We start from the raw sequence: 21,161 nt of genomic DNA, 5'->3' as shown, positions 1-21,161 counted from the left end.
CCTGCCACCGGCCCGTCCCCGAGCAGGCTGGAGCTCCCTCGGCTCCCGTCAGCTCCCCGGGCGCAGACCTCCAGGCACGGAAGCGCCGGGCCACGATCCAGGCGGGGACCGCTCGGGCGGGACACGGGGCGGCCAGGGCCAGCCCCGGGGCTGGGGGGGCTCGGATCCGAGCGTGGGGCGGTGCGGGTGTGGTGGGGGCGGCGTGGCCCCCGGCTCGGCCTCGCGGGCGCCGCGGCGGGGCGGGCCCGAGGGCGCGGCGGGGCGGGGCGGGCCCGGCGGGCCCCGGGGAGCCGTCCGCCCGCCGGGCCGCCGCACCGCGAGGGTTAAGCCCGGAGCCCGGTGGGAGCGCGCGCCGATTGGAGCAAAGTTTCGGGGCGGGGCGGGGCGCGGGGGGAGCCGGAGCGCGCGGATTGGCCGGAAGTTGTGCGGGGCGGGGCGCGCGGCGGCTCGGCGCTCGCTCCGGGAGAGTTGACAAAGCCCCGCAGGGAAGGACGCCTCGCGGCGCGGCGCCCCGGGCCCCTCGCCCCGCCGCCCCGCGCCCCGGCCCGCGCCGAGCTCCGCCGCCCGCCCTCCCGGACGGCGCGCCCCGCGCCCCAGCCCGGCCCCAGCCGCCCGCGCCCAGGTAGCGCCGCCCCGCCCCGGCCGGGCCCGGGGGCGCGGGGGGGGGGGCGGGATGCGGCGCCCGGGGCGGCGATGACCCGGGCGCGCCGCCCTCGCGCCAGGCCCTGACCCCGCCGCCCGCCGCGCGCCCGTCGGCCGAGCCCCGTCGAGGTGAGCCCCGCGCCGCGCGCCCGCCCCCTCCCCCCCCCACCGCGGGCTGGCCGGGCGGGTCCGAGTGCGGGGCGCGGGCGGGGCGCGCCGGGCCGCGGGGCCGGGGCCCGGGCCGGCGCGGCCGCCGCTCCCGCCTGGCCCGCGGCCCTGCCCCGCCCCCGCCCCGCACCCCACGTGGGCCCCCCGGGCTCAAATTTGTCCGCTAATGGCGCCGGCGATTATCTGCGGGCCGCCGGGCGTCGTGTCCCGCGGGCCGGGCCCGCGTCGCGCGCGCCGGGAGTCCAGACGGTGCGCGGCGCGGGGCGGCGGGGGCGGCGGGCAATTAGCGTCAACCCTTTGTCTGCCTTTGATCCGCTCAGCTTCGCCCCGCCGCGCTTCCTCCGCCCCGAGCGCGGCGCCGAGGGGGGCCGGACCGGGGTCTCGCGGGCCCGCGCGGGGCCCGGAGCGGCGCCCGGCCCCGCGCCCCCGCCCGGGTCGGAGCGGCCGAGATGACGCCGAGCCCCGCGCCGCCGCCGCTGCTGCTGCTGCTGCCGCCGCTGCTGCTGGGGGCCCTGTCGGCGGCCGCCGCCGCGCGAGGTGAGTCCTGGCGCCCGGCCCGGCGCCCTGGCCGCCGCGGCGCCGCCCCTTCCCCCCCCCCCCCCCCCCGGCCTTGAACCCTGCCTCGGTGCCCGCCTGGCACGCGCCGCCCCGCCCCGCCGGCCCCACCCCGCCAGGCCCCGCACCGGCGGGGCGCCTCCCGCGCTCTGCCCTGTACCCCCAGCTCGCTCGGGAGACGCCTTCCGCCGCCAAGGTGTGCGTGTGTCTCAGGCCCTGGCCCGCGCCGGGTCTGCACACGCACGCGCTCACACGGATACGTGCCAGGGGAGGGTTCCCGTGAGTGGGCAGTTGGTGGCCGTGGTAGGTCCGAATGCGTCCCCGGGAGCTTGCAGGACCGCCCACCCCACCCGACGGCCAGCCTGGGGTCTGCAGGAGACACAGAGGAGGGCCTGTGTTTGGAGCTCACCCCATCCAGGGGCTCCGGCTGACCCAGCCCGGGCCCTGGGCCCGCCTACCCCACGCAGGCCGCACCGGCAGCCCTGCTCACCAGGGCTGGCCTGGAGACACCTGAGGACAGGAAGCTCCGGCTCTGGGCCGTGTGGTAGTGTGTACTGCCACGCGGGTCCCTCGGGCAGTGTGGGCCTTGCCTCTGGCCCCGCCCTGGTGAAGGGCACCCATTACCCCTGGGTCATATGTGCCTGCAGACTTCTGCCCGCCATGTTCCAGGATCGGAGGACACAGTGCTGGCTTCTGCCTTGGTTAGGCGGGACCTGTGGCCAGCCCTTTGGCTACGTTGACCACTCAGGATCGTCCCTGCTCCGTCCTCCAGTCCTCGGAGGCGCCGCACCCCGCCCCTGCCGCCCAGAGTGCGCACCAAGCCCAACTTGGCCTTATATGGCTACGTTCGGGTGTTGGGTGGCGGGTGGCAGTCCAGGTGGGCCTTATGCCACCATACCCCTCCCCCTGCTGCCTGCTGGGACTGGCTGGCCAGAGGGTGGGGGCTGTCCAGGCATAGCTGGGCTGGGTAGTGTCCTGGGCATGCGGGCACTCTGGCCACGCCGGGCGAGCCCCCTCATTTCCTGCAGACAGATTTTGATTTCTCTTTCATCTTCTTGGGACCCTCCCTCCCCCCCCCCCCCCCCACCTGCCTGTTCTCTGTCCAGGGAGGCTCTGAAGGCCTCTATCCTGCCTGCCATGGTCACTGGCCATGGCTTAAGACTGACTAGTGGGTGAAAATGGGTGTGCAGAACCTTGCTTCGTCACTAAGGGAGTCCGGCGAGCCCCCTCTTCAGCCCTCGTTCCCATGCCCGCGGCTCTGAGACTGCACCTTGTGTCTGGCCCTCTGCGGCAGGAGGGGGCTGGGAGGGACGGCCTCCCCAGGCAAGGGCTCTGTGGTTGGGATGAAGGTGGGGAGGGACGTATTTCCTGCCGTGTGCTGACTTCCTCCAGGCCCAGCCTGGACTGGAGGGGTGAGGTGAAGTCCTGCTTCTCTGGTGAGCGAGACCCCTTCGGACCTCAGCAGAGCTGGAGAACCAGGAGTGGAGCTTGGGCTGTTTTGAAAGCCATTTCCCTGGGGTGCCACGGCTTCTGGAATTCTGTTTCCTTAGATTCGGATCATATTTTAAAAGTTCCCCTTTGCCCTAAGTTTCACAATTTTGGTGGGTTTGACTTAGATTGTTGTTTTTTTAAATTGAAAAGAAGATAGAACTCAACTTTCTTCATTCTACTTCATTTCTTACAATAGGAACTCAGAAGGTTTAGAATGAAATGCCTTCCAAAGACCGCTCTGACTGAAGGTGGGCTTTCTGGAAGTGCTGCCTTGGCACTTTTGCAAGGACAGTTCAGGGATCAGGATTAAACGGCTAGCCCAGGGGATGGCTCTCCCGTCCTCGGACCCAGCACCGTGCTCGGGCAAGCTGACCCCTCTGTGGCCAGGGTGCCGGCTGGGGCTGCCCCGTGCTGTAAGGAAGGCATCCCCCGGGCAGCTCACCTTGGTTCTGTGTCAGGAGGACGGGCAGGGGTGACCGTGCAGGGAGAAGGCCATGGTGAGGCTGCTCTGTGTGGCACTGGCCCACTGGCTGGCCAGCGCACGCTCAGAGCTGAGGTGGCTGTGTGGTGCAGAAGCCCGGCCTGGGTGCTATGAGATGGGGATGTCGGCCAGCCTCCATTCACATCTGGGGCCCCACTCCTGGAAGGGAAAATAAATCACTGTCCCCTAGGCGGGGGGAGGGAGCAGTGAACAAAGTCGTCTTTGGCTGGGCCTAGAAATACTGACCGCAGACGCCTTTATCCTTTGTGCAGGAATCAATGGGCCTCCAGGCTCTCCAAGTTGCCTTTCAGCCTGCCTGCCTGCCTTGCGCTATAGCCCTAACTAGAGGAAATATTGGTTTTTCCCTGGCCGAGGCCTCCAGCCTGGGGCTTGCTTGGCCTTGGCTCGGTGTTTGCTGACTGTGCTGGGGGCGGTGGACTGTGGCTCCTGAGACTCGCTGCCGGGGCTGGCCACCTGCCTGCCAGGCAGCCTCCTCTGCCCCACCGGGCCTTGTCTGGTGACATATCCAAACAATAGTTCTAGTGGGTGAAAGGGAAGGCGTGCCTAGACCTCACAGACATCCTCCTGTGCCTGCCACATGCCTCTAGAGTGGTCTTTGTATGTTCCTAGGCACAGCCCATTTGCCCAATCCAACTGCCCCTGGGCGGAGGAGGCAGAGGCTCCTCCCGGGTGGGGCTGCAGCCCAGGACGGCTGGGGTGGGACCAAGCAGAGCATGGCGAGGGTAGGGGGCCGGGCAGGGCCCGGCCATCCAGGCCTAGGACAAGAGGTGGGTCCGTGGAGGGCAGGAGGCAGCTGTGGCAAACAGAAGGAAGCTGCTGACATCCAAGGTTTTCTAGCATGGCAGAAAGTAGGACTCTTCTTCTCAAGTGTTTATTTCTTGAGAGATTTATGCAAGCTGACCCGGGGCCTAGAGACCGGAATGGGGCCTCTACAGTGGATGGAGAGGGAACCCTCTACTGCCCTGGGCCGGGTGTGGGCTTGGCAGGCGGGTGTGTGTGTGTGTGTGCGCTGCGCTGCCCTGGGATAGGTATGAGGTTGGCAGGCGGAGGGGGGAGGTTGTGCCGGATGTGGGGTTGGCAGGTGAGGGGGTGTGTGCTGCCCGGGACTGGGTATGGGGTTGGCAGGGGGCACCCAGACTCTCTGGGCACAGTGAGGATCAAGGTGCCCCTCACGGAACAGTTCATGGTCTACGACCCTCTAACCAGTGGCTCCTGGGCTGCACCCTGCTCTCCCTGGAGCCCGCCGGGGCTCGGTAGTGGCTGCAGGGCCAGGCCCCACTTCACATGCTGGCTGCCGGGTGCCCTGAGCCCTCAGCTGTGCTTCCTGGCCTCCAGGACCTGGGTTCACACCCCCACCCGCCTCATTTGTCCTTGAGACGTCTGTGCGCACAGGCCAGGAGCTGTCTGGCCTAGGGTGCCTGGCATGCCTGAGGCTGACCACCTATCCCTCCCCCTCCAAGCGCCTGTGGGAACCCTAGAGCCTCCAGGGGACCCCGAGCTTTGTCTCAGGGCTCTGGGCCCAGGAAGCTCTGTGTTGACATTTCTGAGGCTCCAGGGCCAGCGTCTGTGGGGGAGCGGCCTGCTCAGTGGCTGGGATAGGGACCCGAGTGGTGGGCCCTGGTCCATCGGGTCAGTGTGTGGCTGAGGGCTGGGGCAGGGCTGGGGATCTGGGAGTCCGTGTTCCATGGGTCCCAGGCGGCCCCTGCCTGCTGCAGGTGGTATACATGGGGCTCCTTGCCGGGCGGCGGCGCAGTCTGGTGATACCGTGCCTGCCACGTAGGCCCTCTGTGCATCAGTTAGTGTGTGGGAGCCAGCGGTCCCCGGAAGTGCTGCCAGAGCTTCCAGAGAAGCTCCCAAAGATCCTGGAGGACCCCGCCCCACCCCGCCCGAATCCCAGGCTCGCCCCGCCCTACCTGGCTAGGATCCCAGGCCCACCCCACCAGGCCAGGACCCCATCCCAGACCCACCCCACCTCACCTGGGCAGGACCCCATGGGCCAGGACCCCATCCCAGGCCCACCCCACCTCACCTGGACAGGACCCCATCCCAGGCCCACCCCACCCCACCCTACCTGGTCAGAACCCCAGACCCACCCCACCCCACCAGGCCAGGATCCCAGACCCACTCCACCGGCTAGGACCCCACCCCAGACCCACCCCACCCCACCAGGCCAGGATCCCAGACCCACTCCACCCCACCCTACCTGGTCAGAACCCCAGACCCACCCCACCCCACCCTACCTGGTCAGAACCCTAGACCCACCCCACCCCACCGGGCCAGGACCCCATCCCAGACCCACCCCACCCCACCTGGACAGGACCCCATCCCAGGCCCACCCCACCTCACCTGGACAGGACCCCATCCCAGGCCCACCCCACCTCACCTGGCCAAGATCCCAGGCCTACCCCACCGGGCCAGGACCCCACCCCAGACCCATCCCACCCTACCCTACCTGGTCAGAACCCCAGACCCACCCCACCCCACCAGGCCAGGATCCCAGACCCACTCCACCCGACCAGGACCCCACCCCAGACCCACCCCACCCCACCCTACCTGGTCAGAACCCCAGACCCACCCCACCCCACCAGGCCAGGATCCCAGACCCACTCCACCCCACCCTACCTGGTCAGAACCCCAGACCCACCCCACCCCACCCTACCTGGTCAGAACCCCAGACCCACCCCACCCCACCAGGCCAGGATCCCAGACCCACTCTACCCGACCAGGACCCCACCCCAGACCCACCCCACCCCACCCTACCTGGTCAGAACCCCAGACCTACCCCACCCCATCCTACCTGGTCAGAACCCCAGACCCACCCCACCCCATCCTACCTGGTCAGAACCCCAGACCCACCCCACCCCATCCTACCTGGTCAGAACCCCACATCCACCCCCACCTGGCCAGGATCCCAGGCCCACACCACCCAGCCGGGACCCCACCCCAGACCCATCCCACCCCACCTGGCCAGGATCCCAGGCCCACCCCACACAGCCGGGACCCCACCCCAGACCCACGCCACCCCACCCTACCCTACCTGGTCAGGATCCCAGGCCCATCCCACCCGGCCAGAACCCTACCCTACCACCCAGCCACCTGCTTATTAGTTTGTTGGTCCACCCTGGGACTGGACTGAGCATACATACGTGTGTGTGTGTGTGTGTGTGTGTGTGTGTGTGTGTGTTCCACATGTGCATGTACCTATGAGGGCCAGGCTTCAGGGATGAGACAGAGCCAGGCCCCTCATCTGATGGAGGTTTGGGTCCTGTGATAGCACCTGAGCCCTCCCTTCAGAAGGATATTCCTGGTCTTGCCTTCTGGGGGGGTAGAGGGCTGGCTTTGGGGCCTATGGGGAGACTTCTCACCCCCTTCATGGGGCTCCAGGTGGCTTGGCACCAACATGTAGCCACTCGCTCTAGCTGTGGCTACAAGTCCTTTAGAAAATTAGGGCCTGGTTACTACCTTGGCCATCAGGTTGCCAGCAACAGAATGTGCAGCATGTGGTCGGCACATCATGATGGAGTCCACTTGGGTTGGCTCTTGCTGTGGCCCCCAACAAAGAGCCATGTACAGGGAGTCCAGAAGGCTCTGCTTGCCTGCCTCCCCCTTTCTAGTTTTGTTGTTGTTCCTAGTACCAGTCCTGGGGCTTGAACTCAGAGTTGGGGGTGCTGTCTCTGGAGTTTTTTGCTCAGTGCTAGTTAGTGCTCTACCACTTGAACCACAGGTCCACTTCTGGCTTTTTGGTGGTTAGTGGAGATAAGAGGCACCTAGGTTTCCCTGCTCATACTGGCTTTGAGCCAGGATCCTAGCCTCCTGAGTAGCTAAGTTACAGGTGTGAGCCACTGATGCCCAGCCCACACGTTCCTGAGAACCCCTCAGCAAACCCCTTTGCTTTTCTGGTATTGGGGGGGGGGTCCCTAAGCTCCTAGGTAGCTGCCCCACCCCATAGCCAGGCCCATACCTAGTCCAGCAAATTCTTTCAACACCAGAAATTCCCCAGACTCTGAAGTTGAGCCTAACTGGCCCTGAGCTGGCCTTGTGATCCCTTGCAGCTGGCCCTGAGCTGGCCTTGTGGCTCCCACGTAGTGCCTCCTCACTGTGGCTGCACGTGGACCAGTCCCCTCCAGGAAGAGAGCTCAAGGTCAGCAGTGGCAGGGCGGGGCCTGGTCATCACAAGGCCAGGCCCCCAGCTCTCAGCCCGAGTGCCTCCCTCCAGGACCCCAAGCCAAGCCCCTGGGCCCTGATGCTGTGGCCGCACCTTCTTTGCTTGCCTTCTCCTGGAAGCCTGCTGGTCGCCTCCTCTAGTTAGGCATTCAGCCTGACCCATTAGGGCTTCACGGACTTGTCGAAGCCTTGGGAGCCTGGCACTCTCCTGGGCAGGCCTGGGTCTCCTGGGGTGTCCAGAACATGGGATTCAGGCCTCTCGGCCCGTTTCTTGGTCTTTATCCCCTGTGGTCACATGTGTTGCACACACACGTCTTCCCTAAGTTGAGGTGGGGATGATGGCAGCCTTTCCCCCGATATCCTGTGCTGGAGCCAGGCCCTTCCACCTCAGTGCTCACTTTCCTGCATCCTCAGAGGGGTGAGAACACACCCCAGCCCCCCTTTACTCATGCCTGCTCCCTGCCCCACCCGTCCATCTGCACTGTACCCGAGCTGGACTTCTCAGGGCTCCGGCCAGTGGCAGGGCTGGGGCTTCCTGGACTGGGGGGGGGAAGCAGGGGGCCCTCAGCAGGCCCAGGCACAGTCAGCAGACCGCCCCAAGCGGTTTCCACCCTGCTTGCTTTCCTCTGAGGTGGGGTGTAGGGTAGCCAATGCCCCTCCTGCCTAAGGCCTCAAGTTTTGCCTCAGTTTCCTCACTGGCTGAGTGTGTTGAATATCTGTCCAGGTAGAACAATGGGGACTTGTATTTTCTGAGCTAAATATAGAGCAGCCGCTGCCATGCCATAGCTGGCATTCCCAGAAGTCTTGGGGGCCTGGACTCCTGCTGGGGGTTCTGTGTAAGTGTTCATAGGAGGCCTGGGGCTCAGGGGCCTAGCCAGGCAGTGGGGTGCAGTGGTACCTATAGGGGGGAAGGGCCGGTGGGAGCCGTTGGCTCTAGGATAAGGCTGGCTCCAGCGTCTGGCCCTGCCATGCATCGTGTAGAGCTGGCCCCGAGGACCATGCTTCTGGCCATCTGGCAGACCCTGGCTCTGCCCTTCTGTGTGTACGGGGCTCCCCACCTCTCCATGTGTTCACGTCATGCTCGGAGCTCCTGCTTCCCGGTGTGCCCCATGCCTAGGCTTGGCTTCCTTTGAGTTGGGGCAGGGAGGAGGAGGCTTGGGAGAGGGTGACCTCTCTTAGGGCTCACCGCATCTGGGCGTGTCAGCTCGAGGCGGCCTACTGTCTGGTGTGGGGTACTGGGTTAGCATGGCCCCCGAGAAGCCTCCCGCTAAGCTCTCCCAGGGAGCTGCTTGAGCAGCTGTGTGTGTGCACGCCTGCGTGCACCTATAGGTGAGTGAGCTAGCACGTGTGGAAAGGTCTGTCCAGGGCCGTCGGGGCCAGCCAGGACCTCGGCCACTCCCTCACTGCCCTGTGGCCCGGGGGACCTTGTGAGTGGTGGAATTTCAGACAGTGACAGGTGGTGGGCAGAGTTGGCCTGGGAATACTCCAGTGGAACCCTGGGGGGCTGGCGAGTGTGCTGGAGCCCCTCCTACTGCGAGCCTGGTGCCGGAGGGGGCCGGACAACGACGCCTCGCCGGCCTTGCTGACTGGGTGGTCCATGAAGGGAGCACATAATCAGGGAACAGGTGGGCGGGAGTCCTCCTTTTCACCTCTGCTCTCCCTCCCTCTCCGGGGAGGACTAGGAAGGTGAGGAGGGGGCTGCTGGCACTGGCCTGCGGCTCGGGGTGGGGTTCTGAGGGGAGTGGGAGACACTGGGTGCGCTGGACCCCTCTCCCTTGGCGGCAGCCCCTCGCAGGGGCTGGGCCCTGGGGCGTGTGTCGGGCCTTGTGAGGCCAGGTCTGAGCCCTGAGATCTGAGGACTTCCATGGAAGTGTATAGGCTGGGCTCCAGGCAGCAGCAGCATCGGCCTAATTGCTCATGGAGGAAGTGCCGGCTGGTCATGGAAAACACATGTGCCCTCAGGCATCCCCAAGCAGTGGCTCTGATGCAGCCGCCCAGACTGCTGTACCTGGGATGTTCCTGCCAAGGAGCAAGCTGCATGCTGGGGCAGCCAGGGGCCGGCGGCTGCCTCTGCCGGGGCGAGGGCAGCAGTAACGCTCCATCTGAGCAGGAGGCCTGGATGTGGCCGGAGCTGATGGTGGATGGGGTGTCGAGGTAGAGTGTGCTGGTTCCCAGCCTGTGCGGGGCCCGGGGGGGGGGGCGGCGGGGGGAGCCTGGCTCTTCCTTTGAGGCCCAAGGTGTGCAGGGGAGAGCCTGCCACCTGCTGTTCCTGTCCCTGAGGCCGCATCCTCTCCCAACCGGGAACATGTGGCCGGGAGAGGGCCCTGTTTTTCTTGATTAATGCTTTCCGAAAGATTATTGAGCCAGACTGGGTCCTGAGCCGTCGGGGGCAATTCCTCACCTTCCTCAGAGAGGGGACTGCTAATGCTACAGGCTGCCCACCCCGGGGGTCCCCCGCCAGGTGCTTGGGGCCCGCAAACAGTGGGCTCTGGTGGACACCGCTGCTGTCATTACAGTCAGGGGCCTTCTCTGCCTCACTGAGTGGACTCCCCGGGTGGAGTCTAGGTGAGGCCCCATGCCCTCCCCCACCCGACTGAACCCTGTATCTCTGCAGGCCCCCCAAGAATGGCGGACAAGGTGGTCCCACGGCAGGTGGGCCGGCTGGGCCGTACTGTGCGGCTTCAGTGCCCAGTGGAGGGGGACCCACCACCACTGACCATGTGGACCAAGGACGGCCGCACGATCCACAGCGGCTGGAGCCGCTTCCGCGTGCTGCCCCAGGGGCTGAAGGTGAAGGAGGTGGAGGCCGAGGACGCAGGCGTGTATGTGTGCAAGGCCACCAATGGCTTCGGCAGCCTCAGCGTCAACTATACCCTCATCGTGATGGGTCAGTTGGTGCGCAGCCCAGGGGCCGGGGGGGCGTGGGCGTGGGGTGGGTGGAAGGGCTGCGCGTGCCCCTGGGGACTCTACCTGGAGCAAGCGTCAGCACAGCCCAGGACAGCAAACCTACCCTGCTGCCCCCATCGGGACGGGATGGGCTCAGGGAGCTCTGACTTGTCCCCGTGACCCAGTCGCAGGCCCAGGCTTGGACCCCTTCCTCCCGGGCAGCGGGGAGGCTGGAGGTGGTGGTCCCACCGCAGGGCACAGTGTTGGCAGGACACGCCTTGGCGTCGGCCGTGACTTTGAGGCTCAGGTTTCAAAGTTCAGAGGAGCCGCTGGGAAGGGAATGGCCTTTCTGTTCTCTTCTACGCAAGAGGCCTGGGCACTGGGGACGGACAGGTGTCCCTAGTGACGCACCCTCCCCACACTGGTACCAGGCACACCCCGCCCTCCCTGCTGGACTCCTTGGTGTGGGGCCCCGGGCCAAGCTGGGCCATTTCGCAGGCAAGGTCCGGCAGGGTGGCCCTGGGTCCCTGGCCTGTGCAGGAGGCGGCTCGCACACAGTGGCAGGGGACATTCCTCAGCGAGCCCCGCCCTCCCTCCTCCCCCTCCCTCTGCACCGTCCAAACACAGACCCCTCTGGGTTGTGGAATGGGAATACTGCAGCTTCCCCCCACCCCCCACCAGTGTCCTTTCAAAGGGGACGATGACCGGGTGGTATGTGAGCCATGTCTGCACCAGGCCCTCGGGCCCTTGATGTGGGCTAGGGTTACTGCAGCTGCTGGCGGGCCCGGCCCCCTCCCCTCCTGGGTCCTTCAGACCCCCGGAGCCGGGGTGGTAAAGCCAGCCCTTCAGTCCCACCCATGTCTGTCAGGGTCACCTGCACTAGGGAGAGAGCTGGCAGGAGGCCCTGGCCCAGCTGTCCCTGGGCCCTGAGATGGGGTGTGCCCATCCATTCTATGGCTGCTCCAACTGGGGATGCGTTGAGGTCTGGCAAGGGGCTCCCTGTGCCCCTCACCCTCTCTCCTACTGCCCCCCCTCTCTGCAGATGATGTCAGTCCAGGAAGAGAGAGCCTGGGGCCCGGCAGCGCCTCGGGGGGCCAGGAGGACCCAGCCAGCCAGCAGTGGGGTGAGCGTGGGCGAGGGGCCCCGCCTGGCCGGGGCGGGATGGTGGCTGTCTGCAGGGTGTCCCCCCGACCCGTCCTCACTGGCCTCAGCACCGCCTCACCCCACAGCACGGCCCCGCTTCACGCAGCCCTCCAAGATGCGGCGCCGGGTGATTGCCCGGCCCGTGGGCAGCTCCGTGCGGCTCAAGTGTGTGGCCAGCGGGCACCCACGGCCTGACATCACGTGGATGAAGGATGACCAAGCCTTGACACGCCCAGAGGCCGGTGAGCACAGGAAGAGGAAATGGACGCTGAGCCTGAAGAACCTGCGGCCGGAGGACAGCGGCAAGTACACGTGCCGCGTGTCCAACCGGGTGGGCGCCATCAACGCTACCTACAAGGTGGATGTGATCCGTGAGTAGCAGGGGCCGGGGCCGGGGCCGGGAGCTGGGGCCCGATGGGGCCGGAGGCTGCCCAACCTGCTTGTCCCTGTCCTAGAGCGGACCCGCTCCAAGCCAGTGCTCACAGGCACGCACCCCGTGAACACCACCGTGGACTTCGGGGGGACCACATCCTTCCAGTGCAAGGTGCGCAGCGACGTGAAGCCTGTGATCCAGTGGCTGAAGCGGGTGGAATACGGCTCGGAGGGCCGCCACAACTCCACCATCGATGTGGGTGGCCAGAAGTTTGTGGTGCTGCCCACGGGCGATGTGTGGTCGCGGCCGGACGGCTCCTACCTCAACAAGCTGCTCATCTCACGGGCCCGCCAGGATGACGCGGGCATGTACATCTGCCTGGGCGCCAACACCATGGGCTACAGCTTCCGCAGCGCCTTCCTCACTGTGCTGCCAGGTACGCAGCCTGCCTGCCTCGCGCCACGCTCCCTCCGAGTCCAGCCTGGCCGTCCTGGGGCCCTGGCGTCAGACACGCCGGGTGGGGCCACACAGACGGTCTCCCCTGACAACGGCCAGCCCGGGGGGGCTCTCTGTGTGCTAGTCAGTCCTGTCTGGCTGAGACGCCCCCTCCCCACACTGTCCTCACTCTCTCTTGTAGACCCCAAGCCGCCAGGGCCTCCTGTGGCCCCTTCGTCCTCGACCACAAGCCTGCCCTGGCCCGTGGTTATCGGCATCCCGGCCGGAGCCGTCTTCATCTTGGGGACTGTGTTGCTCTGGCTCTGCCAAGCCAAGAAGAAGCCATGTGCCCCCACGCCTGCACCTCCGGGGCCTGGGCACCGCCTCCCGGGGACGGTCCGGGACCGCGGTGGGGACAAGGACTCGCCTGCATTGGCCGCGGGTCTGTGTGAAGAGCATGGAGCCCCCGCCGCCCCCCAGCACCTGCTGGGCTCCGGCTCGGTTGCCGGTCCCAAGCTGTACCCCAAACTGTACACCGATGTGCACACACACACACACATGCACTCACACACACACTCGCACGTGGAGGGCAAGGTCCACCAGCACCAGCACGTCCACTATCAGTGCTAGGCAGCAGCCGCCTCGCTGCATGCCCCGTGCAGGAGGGCTGCGGGGGTCCCAGGGCGGTAGACAGACAGACAGACAGACGGGGGGCAAGGAGGGAAGCACACTGGGGCCCCCATCAAAACATGCATTCTTGACCATACAGATGGACATACCGCCAGACATGCGCAGACAATTACACACATGCGTGTGCAGCCCATGAGCACGCACGCGCGTGCACACACACACACACACACGGACTGAGAGCCTGGAAGATTTGACTCGTGACTTTGCAGTGACATGTAGCAATGTGCTAGTTGAAGGAACCTTCCAGTCCCATTAGGAGGAAGTCATGGTGGTAACCCCCACCGGCCCACTGCGGCCCTGCCCAGCCTGTGACTGTTCGTGGCCCCCCGCTGGCCCCCCGGGTGTCCAGGAGCCCCCCAGCACCCTGGGCTAGGGTGAAAGAGTGAAGCTAGCCCAAGAGGCTGTAGCCGACGGAAGGGACTCGCCATCCTCCCGCCGCTGGAGAGAAGGGCCTCCATATTTATATTTAAGAAATGAAGATAATATTAATAATGATGGAAGGAAGGCTGGGTTGCAGGACTCTGGCCTGCCCTGGGGTGCAGGACCTGCCTGGCCTTGCTGCCGGGCTGGATGTTCACACCCTCGGGGCCAGGCACCCACCACCCCTTGCCCGAAGCAGCCCCAGCCTCTGTAATTTTATAGAGAGTTTGAGCTGAAGCCTCGTATATTTAATTTATTTTGTTAAACAAGAAAGTGCATCTTTTTCCTCATTGTGGTGTTTCTACCTGGGTTTGGCCTGTGAATGGTCCACCTGTGTGCTGATGTGTGTGCCTGCCCGTGTGTGCATGGACACATGTGCTCGCTTGTGCACACACACATGCTGATGCGTGTGGATATTGTGCTCACATGTGTGCACCTTCCCGTGTGTGGACATGTGTGTGCCGATATGTATGTGTGTGTATATGTGTGCATGGATATGTGTGTGCCTGGACAAGTGTGCTCACTCATGCACACATACCTGCTAATGTGTGCACATGAATGTGTGCTCACACTTATGCACACGTGTGCTGATGTATGCATGTGTATGTGGACATTGTGTGCTCACATGTGTGCCTACCCATATGTGTGCTCACTTGTGTACACGTGCAGATGCGTGCCTGTGCGTATGTGGACATGCGTACCTGTTTGTGTGCTTGGACATGTGTGCTGGCATGTGTGCTCATGTGCATGTGTGCTGATGTATGTGGACACGTGTGCCTGCTCATGTATGCATGGATGTGTTTGCTCACGTGTGTGTCTGCCCATGTGTGCATGGACACGTGTGTGCTCAACTGTGTACTGATGTGGACGTGTGTGTGTGGACATGTGTTTGCTCACATGTGTGCCTGCCCATGTGTTCATGGACATGTGTGCTCGCGTGTGTGCTGATGTGCGTGCCTGCTCGTGTGTAGAGATGTGTGTGCTCCCTCGTGTGCACGGGTATCATATGCACATGTGTGCCTGTGTGTGCCTGCCCATGTGTGCATGGGTGTGTGTGCTCACATGTATGCTGATGTGTGTGCCTGTTCATGTGTGTGCTCCCTCATGTACATGTGTATCGTACACTCATGCGTGCCTGTGTGCGCCTGCCCACGTGTGCATGGACATGTGTGCTCACATGTGTGCGCCTGCCCGTGTGTGCATAGACACGTGTTCTCACTTGTGCACTCATGATTATGCATGCATGGACACACGTCCTCACATGTCTGCCCCTCTGCTCATGGACGTGTGTGCTTGTACACACACGTGCTGATACATGCACGTATGTGGACGTGTGTGTTCATGTGTGCTGATGTGTATGCCTGCCCGTGTGTGTGTGTGTGGACTCGTGTGTGCTCTTGTGCACATGTGTGCTCGTGTGCATGGACACGTGTGCTCACACGTGCTGATGTGTGCACGTGTGGGTGTGGGTGTGCGTGTGCTTGCCTGTCTGCAGTGTGCTGATGCCTGTCCCTGCCCATGATTCACCTACGAGGCCTTGGGTTTTCAGCTCTGCTGGCAGCATAGGGAGGGGCCCAGGCTGCTGTTGACTGTGGCGGCACCCTGGTGTCTGTCTGGAACACTGCCCACACCTGTACCCCTGCACACCTGGCCAGGCGGCACCCCTCCATACTGCACATGCCCCCACACCCAGGTGGCCCCTCGTTCTCCCGGTTCCACTTTATAGAGCGTTGGCAAAGAGGCCTCTGTCTGCAAGGGAAGGCCGGCCCAGCACTGCCACTCGGCCTCAAAGCTCCGAGTGTCAGCCACGCGTGGTGGTGCAACCGTGGTCCTTGCCGTTGAGGAAGCGGCCCCGGTTCACCTGGCCACCGTGGCGGCTGGGGAGAAGCCCATGCTGTGCTCAGAACCTCGAGAAAGGCACAGAGATTCCCATACACAGTTCCCCACCCAAGCTGCCAGTGTGGTGGTCTGCCCACATGTTGGTGTGCGTCATGCCGCCCAGCTAATGTAATTCCAAGAGCCTTTCCCTGACAGCAGTGTCACTCTGCCTGGCCCCACAGATGAAACGTGGCTGCTCAGTCACCAGTGGGACTTCCCAGATCCCTCCTCCCTCCCCACCCCGGGAGCAGCGTGCGACCGGCCCGTGCACCAGCCTCCTGAGGTTGGACTCTACTGGTGTCCTCAAGGACACTGGGCCAGGCCTGGGTGGGGACCCACGCTGAACCAGTCCTGACTTTATGGGTGATGGGGCCATCTCCGGCTGGTAGGTGCTGGAGAGGCTCCGCTACGGTGACCAGGACACAACAGGATCCCAGGGGCCCGTGGCTCATGAGGAGCAGATGTCCTCCAGAAAGAATGGCTTGCCCGACAGACACCTGGTTGGGAAGAGAGACCCCGGGGATCTCCACAAGTAGGGCAGCTGCAGACTTCAGGAAGCAGAGACCCCTGGGCCATCAGTGAGATGCAGAGGAGCAGGCCTCTCGGGATGGGCAGAGGAGAGGTGCCCCAGGAGCCCCGCCCCACTCCCCATCCGGACCCCGAGGCCAAACCCTGCCAGGTGCGAGGCCCAGAGCCACCTGTGAGGCAGCAGAAGGTGGGCCCCTTGTCCCTGCCCCTTTTGAGGCTGGTGCTGCATTACCCGCAGGAGGGGTGGCAGAGATGGCTCTGGGGCCTCCTGTGACCAGAGAGCCCTCCTGGGAGTCCTGGGGAGAGTCGATGAGAGGTGGGTTCTGCTCTGACCGCTCCCAGTCATTCTCTAGATGCTGGGTACTGGGCAGGGCAGGAGGATCCTGGGGGAGGAAAAGACAGTCCTGCCTTTACAAGGCCCATGACCACCCACCACCATGGCTCTGGGGCTCCAGTCGTGGTCAAGGGGCCCTCCTTGGCCAGCCCAGCCCGAAGTCCCCTCCGTCCCTATCCCTGTTGCTCAGCCATGGCAGGATTCCCCGCGGACACGGGCACCCTTCACTGCTCCTATCCCCCCAGCACAGGTGGTTGAGGGGCTCCTGGGGCCAGGTGGAGGTTGGTGGGTCCTCTGCACTCACATAACCCCTACGCCTGGCTCAGTTCCCTGTCCCTAACTCAGGGACTTCCGGGGAGGGGGGGATGGGCAGGGGTGGTCCTGGGGAACCAGGGGTGGGGACAGGGACAGGAACTGAGGAGCATGAGACCAGGGACTGGGGATGGAGATGGGGTGGGGTCCAGAGGCCGGGGGTGGGGTCCAGAGGCCAGGGGGTGGGGTCCAGTGGCCAGGGAGTGGGGTCCAGAGGCCGGGGGTGGGGTCCAGAGGCCAGGGGGTGGGGTCCAGAGGCCAGGGGGTGGGGTCCAGAGGCCAGGGGTGGGGTCCAGATACCAGGGGGTGGGGTCCAGAGGCCAGGGGGTGGGGTCCAGAGGCCAGGGGGTGGGGTCCAGGGGCGAGGGGGTGGGGTCCAGAGACCAGGGGGTGGGGTCCAGAGGCCAGGGGGTGGGGTCCAGAGGCTGGGGGTGGGGCCAGGGGGCCAGGGGCAGGGATCAGAGACCAGGGGTAAGGCCGAGAAGGGAGGGGCAAGAGAGAGGGGAGCCCCAAGGGCAGTGGGGCAGGGGAGGAGGACAGGGGAGCACTGGTAGGTCGGAGGGTCCTTGCAGGGCTGAGGAGTATGAGGCCAGGAGGAGCCCAGGACGCTCTCCTTTATCCTTTGCCACCTTCCCACTAGGACGAGGCCAGCTCTGAGTGATCCTGGCCACCGTGGGAAGGTCAGCAGACAGCCACCCAGCCTCAGGATGAAGACAGCACCATCTCTGTCCCCGCTGCCCCTGGTCTAGGGGTCCTTACCTTGGAGGTCAGAGGAGGGAACGGGGCTGGGTCCCCAGGGTGACCCCAGGCCTGGCCAGGCTGAGGAAGGGCTGGCCATGAAGTTAGAAGACTCCTGGGTGAGGATCCGTGGCTGGGGGAGCCAGGCCTGATCTCTCCTCTGATCTGTGTCTGGCAGTGATAAGCCGGTTCCCCATGTGGGCCGGCAAACTTGAAAGGTTGGCCCAGGCTCTAACACTCTTGGCTGTGACCCCCCCCCCCCCATACACACGGGGCTTCAAAGGGTGTCCGCGAGCCAGCCTGCAGCTGTCCTGGGGGGTTGGGGGGCTGGGTCTGATGCCCAGGGGCAGGGTGGCTGTGTGGGGCAGGGAGAGGCGGGCTGGGTGGCCCCTGGGATCAGCTGTGAGACAGAGCCGCATCTTGTGGCCAGGGTGGGGACAGGAGGATCTGGGACAGGGCAGGAGTACGGGGTGTGGACACGCCCACAGCACAGACTTGGCTACAGACATAGTCTTTCAAACCAGACAGAGGCCAGCGGCCTGGCCTTGAGCTCTCAAGCACACAAGGCTAGGCCGCATGTAGCTGGACTGGCCCGCGAGCTCGGAGCAGGGTCAGGGTGCTCCAAAGTGGGCGAGTGGGGAGATGCCCAAGCCCACTGGCTCCTGGGAAGCAGCGCCCTCCCCCAGCTGGCAGCAGCATGGAGCTTCCGGGGGGGGGGGGGGGCTCGGGCCCAGCGCCCTCGTCCAGCCTGCCATGCGGCCTGAAGCGGCTCCACAACGCCGGCGGGGCCCTGCGGGTCACGAGTGACAGGCTGCTGGACAGCAGCGCCCAGGCCTGGCTGCTCAGTGACTTGGGCGTGGGCCTCCAGCCCCTCAAGGCCCGGAGCTGCCTGCTTATATTCAGGACTCACACGTCTCTCTGTGAGGAGTAGCGTTCTTGCCCCAGACCAGGGCCAGGAGCTGTCCAGGGCCCTTGCTGGTCACATCTGCTTTCTCTTCAGAATGAGCTGGCTGCCCTACTTGCTTCCCGCTCTAGTGGGTGAGGGGGCCCCTGCTGGGCCTGGGGAAGGGGAGGCTCCAGGGCAGAAGCCACCGCTTATGTGGTCCTGGATGTAAGCCATCTCAACACAGGCCTGCCACTGCACCCTTCTCGCCTTGGTGGGGTGGCCCCACACAGCTTATAGGCCACCCCGAGGCCCCTCACTAGCCCCAACGGGGCTTTCCCACATCCCTCCCCCCGTGGTGGGGTGGGCACTCTGGGCCTGCTCTGGCTCTGGGCTGGACTCTGGGTCTGTATGTTGAGCGGACGGCCCCTTGCAGGGGCTCCATGACCAGACGGAGATACCTGTATGCTCTGTCCTTCAGCGTTCCCTAGTCAGTGCCCAATCTTTGTTCTCCACAGGGGCCTTCTCCTATCAATGGCTCTGTCCTTGAGTACTAGCCCCACCTCCTAGACCTAGGCCATTAATGCTGTTCTTCCCTACCCATTGAGCCCCGCCCAGGGCATGTACAGACCTCCTGAGCCCTCTTCAGTCCTTTCCTGGGCTCAGATGGCCCTGCAAGGTAGCTGCCCTGACCTCTGGGCTAGTGCTTTTGGAGGAGAGGCTGGCCCTAGTCAGGCTGCATGCCTGCAACCTGGAAGAGCGAGCCCATGGCTGATGAGGAAGGGAAGAGGTGAGTACTCACCTGGACCGACCAGCTCCAAGTCTTCCTTGTTCCCGTGGCAAAAGGTCAGGATGGTGAGAGTTGGCACACAGAACCCTCCAACCTGAGAGGGTGATGTACTTGGTGCTCAGTACCCTCCAATCCAAGAGGGAGTCTGCCCAAGTCTCTGGAGACCAGAATGGCCTCAAGCTCTATTATCTTGACCCTCAGCCTGGATGGAGGCTCGGGAATAGTGGAAGGGGGATAGTGGAAGGAGGAGCTTCTCCAGGGTCTCCCGGAGCAGCAGGGTGGTGATCTCCCAGAGACACCTGCAGCCTCTGAGGGTAGCTGGTAGTGCACAGTCCAGCTAGACCCTGGTCCCTCCTGGGATGGGTCTGACCATTGGACTGAGGCTTGGCCTCAGCTGTCTTCTGAGGCTGGAGTCAAACATGTAAGATTGCACCCCCAGCAAGCGGGGATGCAGAGCGTGGCCACTTTAAATGTCATTTTATTTTCCCAAATGGGAAGCCCAATGACCAGTTGCGGCCTCTAAGGATCTGGCCCAAGCCACAGCCAAGGCGCCGCTATTCTTCCGTTTCTCCTGTGGAGCCGGGGCTGTGGAGTGAGGCAAGGCGACCAGGTGCTTGCTACGGGGAGTAGGGGCTGGAGGAAGGCCCCGCGGGCCGATGCTGGTGGGTCCTGGGCCTCTAGACTGGCCACATCCTGTGGGCACACGTCTCTACTCATCCACCTCTAAGTGTGACTGGCTTTCAAGGTACTTGAAAGACTTGAAATGGCTTGGCCCAGCTGCCGCTCTCAGACTCGGCCTTTCATGCCTGGGGAACGGAAAATCTGTAGTGCCCCCCCTGGTCAGCTTCCAGCAAGGGACAGGGCAGCACAGTTCAGCACCTGCCCAGGCAGGCAGACACTCTGCTCTGCCCTGGCTAGGATGACCTGGCCTGCCTTTTGGGACAGGGCATAAGTGTCCTTTCGGGGGTCTGTACTTTGGAGTGTGTCTGGGGTGGGGGCAAGGCAGGATGGGGCTCTGTGACCAGCGCTGTGGCCAAGACTCCCTAGGAGCAGAAGCCCCTGAAAGATCCAGTCCCTCTGCAGGAAACCTGGGCAGGGCGCCTGCACTCTGCCTCCAGAGCCCTGGCCAGTCAGTGCCACCCCATCCAGACCCTGGCAGGGCCCCTGGCCACGACGTCTTCCCCCGCTTTGCTATGGAGCTTCATGAGGCTGAGGGGTGAACCCACCAGCTGTCCTGGGGCCGGGCTGCACTGAGGGGGAGCTGAAGACAGCTGGGCTGCTAAGGGGTTCACCCAGCATGGGCACAGGGAGGCCTGGCACCCAGGAGTGGGCATCCGGCCTGGAGCAGAGGAAGCCCAGGTGAGGGCAGTGGAGATGAGGAGGGGCTGCCGCACCCTGTGTGCCAGCGCCAGGCACCTGGCCCCAGCCTCAAGATGGTGACAGCTGCCCGCAGCCGGCCAGGGCGGCGCTAATCCTGGTTGCAAGGTGGGCATGATTGGGGTCCAAGGAGCCTGGCCAGGCCGCAGCCCTCAGCCCCCCGGGAGCTGAAGGGAGCTTGCCATGATCCCCCAAAGGGGTTGAGACACCTGCCTCCGTGGTAGGAGGTCAACCTGGAGGGGGATCTGGCAGAGGTGTCATGGCCCCTTGTCCAGACGAGGGGCTGCTGGAGACTCCACCTGAACCCCGGAGTCTGGGGCAAGGGTGGGGTGGGGCAGAGGGTGGGATGACGGCCAGGACCTGGGCAGAGAGATGGAGCCCCGGCCTCTCTGAGGACTGGGTCTTTGCTGAGCTTTCTCCCTGGCCTTCTGGGAGACCCTCTTCTCTCTAGGCCAGGCTCTCTGTGACCAGACTGAGGAGGACAGCGAGGACCGAGGGCCCGGGTGTGCCAGACACAGCCGCCTGGCCCAGAGTCCTCTCAGCAGTCTACCTCAGGAAGCCTCAGTTCCTCCTCAACAGTGGGGTGCGGGCCCTCCGGGGCATCTGGCCTGAGGCAGGACCCACGATGGAGGCCAAATGCCTTTTCCACTAGACAGGGGCCTAGTCAGACTAGCCTCTGCCTCTGTCTACAGCAACACCAGCATGGCTGCCAGCCCATACAGGCCAGGGCCACACAGGGCCTACAGCTCCCAGCCAGCTCGGGGCCACGGACGCCAGGGTGGGGCTGGACTGTGACTGGCCCACCTGAGGTGGGGGTGGGGGCCCCTGGACGAGGGGCGAGGACCTGGGCCT

The 21,161-nt window shown here is 64.6% G+C and overlaps 1 protein-coding gene across 2 annotated transcripts; it reads left to right on the top strand.

The window, feature by feature from the left end:
• The first annotated feature begins 1,070 nt into the window (after window positions 1–1,070).
• On the top strand, window positions 1,071–15,872 carry Fgfrl1 (fibroblast growth factor receptor like 1). 2 transcript variants are annotated; one of them, XM_048364431.1, is made up of 7 exons: window positions 1,071–1,347; window positions 10,137–10,409; window positions 11,451–11,531; window positions 11,638–11,922; window positions 12,007–12,360; window positions 12,562–13,034; window positions 15,861–15,872. In XM_048364431.1, the coding sequence occupies exons 1-6, from the start codon at window positions 1,260–1,262 to the stop codon at window positions 12,987–12,989; spliced, it is 1,509 nt and encodes a 502-aa protein (XP_048220388.1). In that variant the 5' UTR covers window positions 1,071–1,259; the 3' UTR covers window positions 12,990–13,034; window positions 15,861–15,872. The 2 variants fall into 2 exon arrangements, with proteins under 2 accessions (XP_048220388.1, XP_048220387.1); XM_048364430.1 differs by lacking the exon at window positions 15,861–15,872 and having other exon boundaries at window positions 12,562–13,055.
• Window positions 15,873–21,161: the final 5,289 nt, after the last annotated feature.

This window comes from Perognathus longimembris, chromosome 16 (genome assembly GCF_023159225.1).
Source record: "Perognathus longimembris pacificus isolate PPM17 chromosome 16, ASM2315922v1, whole genome shotgun sequence".
NCBI lineage: Eukaryota > Metazoa > Chordata > Mammalia > Rodentia > Heteromyidae > Perognathus > Perognathus longimembris.
This window is presented reverse-complemented; position numbering and strand designations above follow the sequence as displayed.

Excerpts from the sequence above, each read along its gene's own strand:
- Fgfrl1 (XM_048364431.1), top strand. The coding sequence starts at position 1,260 with ATGACGCCGAGCCCCGCGCCGCCGCCGCTGCTGCTGCTGCTGCCGCCG. Across the intron at positions 11,532-11,637 it reads CCCAGCCAGCCAGCAGTGGG|CACGGCCCCGCTTCACGCAG; the intron begins GTGAGCGTGGGC and ends CTCACCCCACAG. Across the intron at positions 11,923-12,006 it reads CTACAAGGTGGATGTGATCC|AGCGGACCCGCTCCAAGCCA; the intron begins GTGAGTAGCAGG and ends TCCCTGTCCTAG.